The following is an 8796-nucleotide window of genomic DNA, read 5'->3' as shown; positions in this document are numbered from 1 at the left end:
CAATTCCACACCTTGTTATGACAGAAGGGAACTGATACAACTTTAATCATTATGCAAATCTACACATCACTGTTTCAAGTTAGTTTCCCACATTTTAAAACACACCGTCATTCTTGCTTGATTTGTAGTGTAGATGAGGAGTGTTCATAGTTACACCCGACCTAAAAGAAAAGAAAAAATACTGGACACTCACAAAGGATATTTGAAACGACAGAGTGCACAAATTTGCATGGGAATGAAGTCCCGTACAAGTGACCAGACATGACGTATTTCCTATTCTACATTGTGCAATATTAGTGTCTCAAAGGACAGCGCGTGTGTGATGCAACATTCAGACAGATAAAACTATTTTGAGGTGAGGCAGACACAACATCTTCTCATCAGACATCAGAACCAGAAAGTTCCACGTAAGAAGCAAAGGGAGAATCAACTTTATCTACAAAGCTTACAATTGACAGACCCTTTTTTTTTGCATTTTAAACAATAAAATACAAGCATGTGTTAAAGGCATCACCTTGTGCTTTGTACGGTATCCAACTTTGCCTCGTTACTCAATAACACAAAAGTAGCAATGATGCAGGAGTTAAAGCTCTCAGTCACTAAATATGGTTCAGTATTTCAACATTGCCTTATTGTTGCAGCTGTTTTTTCTGAGTAATGCTGACAGAGAGAAAAAATAACGGGAGATAAGGTGGTCACTCCAAAGTATATTAATACCCATACAGCAACTGATGTCAAACAAAAAAAAAGAAAAAAGAAAATATACAATATCTTTCAATACCAAATGTAAAATAACGGAAAAACTAAGCTTTCATGAGCTGAACAAAAAAATGCATTGAGCTTTGTCAGGAATCTTCATCCTGTCGGACTGCGTCTACAGAGACCTGGAGGCGTGAATGTAATATTCAAAACTGGTTAAAAAAAAATTGGGGGATATTATTTTGTTCTGCAAACAATTACCGTACACACAAGCTCACATAAAAAAATACTAATAAAAATGAAAGGTGTCAAGAAACCTATCTGAACATTAAAATACCTACTTTTTATGACACATATACGCTAAAATGCCACTTGGTAAAAGAAATAGTGAGGTTCATTCGGAGGCTGTCCTCTGAACAAGTAAAAGGCCATGGATCTCTCACTGTCATGCATGCCCGAGTGCTAATAGGTACTTTTTTTTTTTTTTCGATACATAAATAATTTTCAAGATTTCAAATGTACACTCCTCTAACATAGTCCTATGTCTTCATAAAACCACAAATTACATGATAAAATATAAACATTATACCAGCACAGACACATTGACCTGAATGACTTTTGGCACACCAGATATCCAAACTCTAGACCTTAGACATCAGCTGAGTTTGGGACGGACCACTTGATCGTCTGGATATCTGGGTTTTGGCCATGGTAAGCAACAGCCTATAACAGCTGATAAAGGCTTAGTGCAAAAACAAAAATGTTGCAAAACAGCATGCAATGGAGCCCGCAGTTATACCTGCACAGATATAAAATATCTCCTCGCCATTACACGCACTACATCAGAGAAACAATGCTCAAGAAGAATTACTGGAAACTAATCACACCAACCCCATGGGGTTCTCCACTATCTAATGTTCTTTAAATGATACATTTTTTCCAATATTTTCTGATAGTAGAAAAATAGCTGAACAGCCTTATCTAACGTAAAATTAGGGATTTGTGTCAATAAGAATGAAAATATTTACTCAGTCAAGTAACTCACGCGTTCTGGCTGTTCTACAAAGGCCACAGGAAACTCAAATCCCAAATCTGCTAAATGTTCTATATATATATTTATATCCCTAAGAACTTCCTTGCCACAGAAACAAGTCAGAACCACTGGAGTAACAGAGGTAAAGCAGTGATATACTGCGAGCTGAGTGGGTGACTGGTTCTCTCCCGTGCTCTGGGAAAGGAAGGACGTTTCTGTTAAAGTTCTCCGGGCTTCTGGTTGCAGCTGGCGCACACGCGCACAGGGTGGTCCCATCCGCGCGACGGAACCGGCCGACGCTCTGAGGAGCAGTCGTCGCACACTCCTTGGCCACAGGCGCGGCAGTGATGCTTGGACAGTTTGGCAGTGAACTCGCGCTGGCAGTTGTGGCAGGACAGGATGTCCTGGTCAGGCACCCAGTAGGCAGGACGGGCTGCATCCTTCACTAGGCCTACAGGGAACATACACACATACATAAACGAGCACTTATTGGTTAGTGTAATGTGACGGTTTCTCTTTTACATTTACTACAAATTGTAATCACTTGTCACTTTAGTGTAGTCATTTGAAGAAATAATCACATCTCTTGGCATAGCTAAGCATTAAGGCTGGAAACAGGGTGAAACAGTTAGCCTGGCACTGTCCAAAGGTAATACTTTTTGCATACTAGTGCTTCCCGAAGCTCATGCATTAGCATACTATGTCTTATTTGTTTAAATCCGTTTTATTCCTTGACTTTAATTCCCACCTCCACAGGAGAATCTGTAAAATACTCACATACGCTCTATATTAACCTGTATTCGCATTTACTTACTGTATTTAAAATAATTGACTCGCATCGATAACTCCTGCCTCTAATGTTGACATTAAAACACTTCTAATTATCAGTTACTTTTAATTTAACGTAGCTTAATCCATGCCGCCCTGTCCTTACTACTGTCTGACACGCAATGAAACTCTGGAGTAAAATGAAGTCCTTTGCCGTCTGGGATCCGGTTTAGATGTTAACACAAAAACAAGATTAGGATTTGGAAATACGATGGCTAATTCTGTTATGATTGAAGCAGACCTTGCCCTGGAGTATTTTGGGGGGATGGTGTGGGACATGGAGCCGTTTTCAGCAGGATATCAGGTTATCAAAAACATGTTCATCTATGCCCCTTACCACTAAATATAGATCTTCAGTTGGCTTATGCAACAGCATAATGTATATTAGTAATGACACTAAAAAGAGTTTGAAGACTCTATTTGAAGTTCTAAATGAAGTTTGCCAAAGACGTGAATGAAAATAAAACCTGAAGGTAAATTATGGGCTGTGATTTCTTCTGTGTATTTCAGTGAGTACAGCACTTTATCTGTGACATTTTAAAAATCCATTCTCAGTGTAATTTTATATTATCATGACAGAAACGTATTAGCTGTTATAAAATGGTCTTCTCATAACCACAGGACCAAAGTGAATTCTAGATGTCAGTGCAGCAGAGAGTAAGGAATTGATTGATCCGGAACACTGAGCAATCACTTAGAGATATTTGCAGATGTATGTCATGCAAGGGACTTGAAAACATCAATATTATTGATGTGTTTACAACAGGAAGTGTCACAAAACAAAATGAACGAACAGAAATAATGGTGCGTTTTTTAGCAGCTGGTAAGAATAACAAATTAAAGTCAAATGCAAATGTTGTATTTGAACGATTGCTTAATAAACAGCGAAAACCAGATTATTTTGATGTTCTTCATTTAAAGCTATTTTCCCAACACATTATTTATACATACACATAATTTGATGTATCAATAGCTTCTTAGATTTTAGAGTTTATAGAGATCTGTCAGCTTTTTGGTAATGGTACAGGGTCTATTATGACTGGGCCACTAGGGCATTCTATATTCCTTTGTTTGCTTGCGTTACATCTTTGAGCATTCAAACTAAAAACAAGACTTCACTGCTTTTCATTCTTGCACAATAACACCTCTGCCACCAGAGGGCACTGTATCAATACACTCACATCAACTCATAGTTATTTATTCCCATTACATAACCCCCTCTTTAGGTTTTGTTTTGGGCAACACTCACCAAGTGGGATGTCAATAGCAGTCACCACAACCCCTATGGTGTTGGTGACCGCCTCTCCAACCTTCCTGGCCAGGGTTCCACTTTCCTCCTCGTCGAGCTCAGCTTCAAGCCGCTCTGTGAAAAAGAAAATATCTCTGCTACAGTCACAACTCACCCAACATTAATGGCTTAACAAAACACAGATTATAAAAAACAGAAAACATTTGACATGAGAGAGAGCGTGTACCTTCGTATGAGGCTCTCTGGTCAAAGCAGACATCGCAGACTCTGACAGGGGCAAGACCCCAGCCTCTCTCAGGGACGGGCGCGGCTTTGGAGGAGCAGCCATCACAGAAGCCCTCCCCACAGGCACGGCAGTGATGCTTGGTGTCGTTGTCCTGGAAGACTATGTGACACTTGTGGCACACCTTGAGGAAAAAAATTAAAACGGAGGCTGTTGCTGACCGATAGCTGAAGGGGACACAATCTCAGTCGATCCGAGTGTTATCTTGCGACCTGCAAACTCGACTGTGTAATAGGCGCGGAACAGACACAGACTGTAAACATCCCTCTGGACACTGAAGTGTTGACTTGGCTGTTGGTGGAGGGAGGGGCTGAGTGTCACTCACCAAGATGAGGGAGTTGGGTTTCCAGTAGGCCGGGGCGATCTGATCTGTCAGCCAAGAGGTGACGGCCTTAGCAGGCTTGACACTGAGCTCTGACATGGACTGGGCCACTAGGTTGACTCCATCCAGAAGACGCTGTGCTGCGTTACTATTGTCCTTTAAGAAGCCATTTGACTGCGAAAAGAAGACAGGGTTTATTCTACATCTGTAGGCAAATGGTTAACCATATGCATGATTCTATGTCTGTTGGTTGAATAAATGAAAAGGCCTTGTTCCTCTTACCCCTGGCCATACGTGCTGGATCTCAGTCCGGACGACTGTCTCCACAGGGTCCTGGTTCCCATACCAGTACTGACGACTACGATAGATCACTCCACAGTTGGGACATTCTATAACATACCTGATCATAAACACACACACACACACAAAGGTACAACTTAGTCTCTGTGAAAATATAAATGTCAACACATGTGCATTTGAGGTTTTATCTGCTTCACGACATATAGGTTAGTGTGGAAAAAAACACAGACAAATTCTAATTTTTGTCAGAGTCAGGAAGACTAGAGATAAACTTAGGCTCTGTAAAAGGTAACATAAGCCTAACCCGGCCCTCGCTACATGTGACCCTGCAGGTCATTCTCCTGCTACTCACCCAGACCAGGCGTATTTGGCGAGACCCAGCCATGGAGAGTCGGAGGAGGCTGAGGTCTTGGGGACAACTACGACTTCCTTTCCTCCTTCATAGCAAGCCTGAGGTGACGCACCATACAATAGTTTTAACATCAGTCATATGAAAAGAGAAATGTCAAAGTCAATGGTATAGAGAGAACACTATCTCAGCGAGGCAGGTGAGTTCTTACCTTACAGGTGTAAATGCGATTATCATACTGAGCAGAGTAACGACAGCGCTGCTTCGCCTCGTGGCAAACTCCCTCGTCTAAGTGGTTCATGCTGTTCTTGCAGCCAGATCTGTGGCAAAAGTAAATAAGTGAGAATGTAAAAATAAGCAAGAGAGGGAAGTTTGCGTGATGGTGGATTAAAGCTCTAAAAATACAAGTACTAACCCACAACTGAGGCACAGGCTGGAGCAGGTGAAGTATTCATCAGGAAAGAAGCAGCTGTGGGCAACAAGCTCGCCTGAAATTTCCCCGCTGAAGCGCTCACTCAGTGCCTGCGGGAGACAACCGGCAGACAATGACAAAATTTAAGTTCAGTTTTGGATTTGCGACAGCAACAAGTCAGTCTGACGCAAGATGGAGGCCTGAAGCCCTTTCACAAACCTACCTGCAGGGCCTTGAAGATGACCACGGGGGTGCGAGGGGAACGGGTGGCGTTGTTGTCCAGGAGCTGCTCCAGTTTATTCTGCAAGCCGCGGAAGTCGGTAGGTGGGTTGAGAGTCTGCGTGCCCCAGTACTGTACAGAACTGAAGGCCTCTGGAAAACGGGAGAGCTTCCTGAAGCGCTCCGACAGCAGCCGGTCTACTGACTCCGAGGACTGATCTAAAACAAAGCAAAGATGGAGAGTGTTTATTACAAATATGCTGCAGATGTTCTATCGGCACAGGTCTCGATCAGAGCATCAAATACAAGACATTTGTCTGAACACGGTGCTTTATTGTACCCATTTTGATATATGGGAGAAAGATATTGTGTTCCTGAAATACCAAAGTGTCGAGAATGTTGTAGAGTCAGTCATCAGACAACAAAAACAGTCACAAGCGAACACATAAAGCTCGTCATATTGTTTGTCCCAGTTCTTTAAGGCGCAGACCAGTGTTCCTTCAAAGTTTTGGCACATTAACTAGAACTCATGTATACTTCATACACCAAAGCCTGCAAAATGATTGGAAACTAGTGGCTGCATAAAAGTTATAAAAATTACTTTTATAGTGCACTGGCAAGTCTCAGATGTAGAAACTGGACGAAGACATGAAAAACTGGTATTGCTCTTCCAGTGTGTCACTACGGTTGTTACGTTTTTGTTATTGACTTCACTGACAGCTGTGTTTACACATTTCTAAAAAAGTTGGAATTCAAACTACTCCCCCCCGTGCTGAAGAAGAAAGACAGAGGAACACTACAGGCAAATATTTGCTAGGCCTGTAATTACCATAGTGTTAAACCTCTATTTTACTTTAAAGGCACCGCCTCTCATCCCTTACGGTGATGAAGACCATCAGTCATGGTGATACAGTCGCAATGCACCACTCTAATGGCAAATTTTAAGTGGAATTCTTTTTAAGTTTTGAGATGTTTTACCTGAGCCAAGCAATTTAGTGTGAACTGTTTCATGGAAGATAACCACCGCAGGGCCCAGGGTGGACAGTGGGACATCCAGGCCGCAGCGGGCCGTCGCAGCCTTCAGCTCCTTGGTGAAATGCCTCAAGTAGGCATCCGAGGCATCCCCGAGGAACTTGAAGAGATCATCGTGGAGACGGTCAGCATGGGTGCGGTAAATGATGAGGTCGGAGATGGCGAGCACCTTGAGCAGGAGGCGGGTTCTCTGGCCCTGTTTGGAACTGTTTCCGAGCAGACCCTCCGTGTCGATGACCACCACTTTGCGGATGGGGTCAAACGCCGCCCACACGCCCACCGTACATGACTCTTGCGTAGGAGACGTCTTGAAAACTTCTCTCCCCGTGAAGAACGTGTGGTTCAGCGTGTGAGATTTGCCCTCTCCCGTGTTGCCGAAGATGGACACCACCTTCAGCAGCTGATCGGGGGCGCAGATCAGGCTCTTCATGAACGAGGCTTCATCTTTTATCTTTGGAAGAACAAGAGAGTAGACAAGACAAATATAAATTGATTTAATCTGCAGGTTTAAAAGTCTACACAAGCATATGTGGAGACATTTGGTGTTTTGATAAAAGCACTTTTTGTACAACTCACCTGCATTTCCTCATTCTCATCAACCAAGAGAAAACTGGAAACCTTCTCCAGGAGTTTTGCCCGCTGAGATTTGATCTCATCGGCTATTTGAACAGCGGGCTGGACGGATGTTTGCACAGAGTTGACCTCTGCGGGTTTAGGCGGCGGCGGCGGCGGCGGGTAGGATGTGAGCTGGTGTTTCTTCTTGCTGCCTCCACTGTGGGTGCGTTTCTGACAGTCCGGGCACAAGTTAACTTTGCAGCTCTGGCAGCGGACCACGGATCTGTGGCGCTTGCCGGCGTCTCCATTGCCTCCTTTGCAGTTGTCACAGTACGGGACGTGCCCGGGGCCGATCTGGACCCGCTCGTGGTTCCTCAGGCGCTCCTGGCTGTGGAGCTCGAGCTCACAGCGGACACACTGCAGGCTTTTGCACTCGACGCACTCAAACGCGGCCTCCTCGGAGCCACCGCACGCGTAACTCTCTTGACATATCAAACTGGTGTTGACTCCTTTTTCTGAAGATGAGCCATGCCCGCTCATCGTTTCCTACGAGGTGAACTTGAAGCTTTGACAACAGCACCAGCTAATCCCCCCAATTACAGTTAATGGAAAATAACACCACATGTGGTTAATACTGGCAATTAGAAGTGACTGAATACAAAGACGAAATGAACTTGTGATCCACTGACTGTATCAACATGTTCAATCTCTAATAAGTTTTCAACACATGAATTGAACACATTAGATAATATTATTTAGTGCAACTAACAGTTAGTAGGGAACAGTCGTCTCCCTAAGTTACAACTGATGTATCTTTCTTTTCTTTGTTTCACCACTAACAGGTCGCTTGTATGTACATTGAAGTTAGCTGCAAAGTCAAATCATTAGCTCGAACAAGCGAACACAAATACACAGCAGTACAGAACCCGGTCCACGACCGAGACAATGACACTCCACCTGAAGAGGAGATGAATGTGCAAACCTTGATGCTAACAACAGGCTAGCTAGCCGACTGACCCTCAACCGCTCGCTAGCAAACTCGGACAATGTTCGGCCGCCGAGCTGGAACACGTATCTCACAGCGAGCTGGTTCTGACGGACGGTTTCAACCCGGACTCTTTCCCCCCACAGAGTCAGTGATGTAACTGGAGAGCGAGCGAGCCCTGCGCCGAGCAGCAGCCGTCCCAGCGAGCAGCTAGCCTCCGGTCGGTCTGTCAGCTGGGCTGCGACAACATCCCAACACAAACAACAGCCCGTCGACGTCGAGCAGCTCCGAGCGGCCGCGGACTCGTTCACTTTGAGCCGGGAGTGAAATCCGTTCAAAAGTCTCCTCTTTTCTTTTTTGAAGTGTCACTGCATTTGAATCCTTCCGAGCAGTGTCATTGTTTTGTTCTTCAGCCCCCTCCCTGGTAGCTTTCTTCTCTAGCTGCGTTATTTTGTTGCCAGGTCCGATCAGCTGATCAGATTATTTTCAGTCACAGGGTCAGAGGAGGGTAAAGCGCTGTTGCATGATGG

The 8796-nt window shown here is 44.1% G+C and overlaps 1 protein-coding gene across 1 annotated transcript; it reads right to left on the bottom strand.

Moving 5' to 3' along the window:
* Nucleotides 1-15: 15 nt before the first annotated feature.
* On the bottom strand, nt 16-8747 carry LOC118286326 (zinc finger FYVE domain-containing protein 1). Its single transcript, XM_035610677.2, has 11 exons — nt 7303-8747; nt 6673-7177; nt 5699-5913; nt 5479-5585; nt 5275-5383; nt 5067-5164; nt 4697-4814; nt 4418-4588; nt 4036-4216; nt 3810-3923; nt 16-2183 (listed from the first exon to the last, which is right to left on the bottom strand). The coding sequence occupies exons 1-11, from the start codon at nt 7819-7821 to the stop codon at nt 1951-1953; spliced, it is 2370 nt and encodes a 789-aa protein (XP_035466570.1). The 5' UTR covers nt 7822-8747; the 3' UTR covers nt 16-1950.
* Between the last annotated feature and the right edge of the window lie 49 nt (nt 8748-8796).

This window comes from Scophthalmus maximus, chromosome 15 (genome assembly GCF_022379125.1).
Source record: "Scophthalmus maximus strain ysfricsl-2021 chromosome 15, ASM2237912v1, whole genome shotgun sequence".
NCBI classification, from domain to species: Eukaryota; Metazoa; Chordata; class Actinopteri; order Pleuronectiformes; family Scophthalmidae; genus Scophthalmus; species Scophthalmus maximus.
The sequence above is the reverse complement of the archived record's forward strand: the minus strand, read 5'-3'. Positions and strand labels throughout refer to the sequence as shown.

What these genes read in the sequence shown, in the direction of transcription:
- LOC118286326 (XM_035610677.2), bottom strand. Translation starts at nt 7,821, where the DNA reads ATGAGCGGGCATGGCTCATCTTCAGAAAAAGGAGTCAACACCAGTTTG. An exon ending in CACTAAATTGCTTGGCTCAG is followed by an intron (nt 5,914 to 6,672) that starts GTAAAACATCTC and finishes GCTTTGTTTTAG; the next exon opens with ATCAGTCCTCGGAGTCAGTA. An exon ending in TGCTATTGACATCCCACTTG is followed by an intron (nt 2,184 to 3,809) that starts GTGAGTGTTGCC and finishes TGTTCCCTGTAG; the next exon opens with GCCTAGTGAAGGATGCAGCC.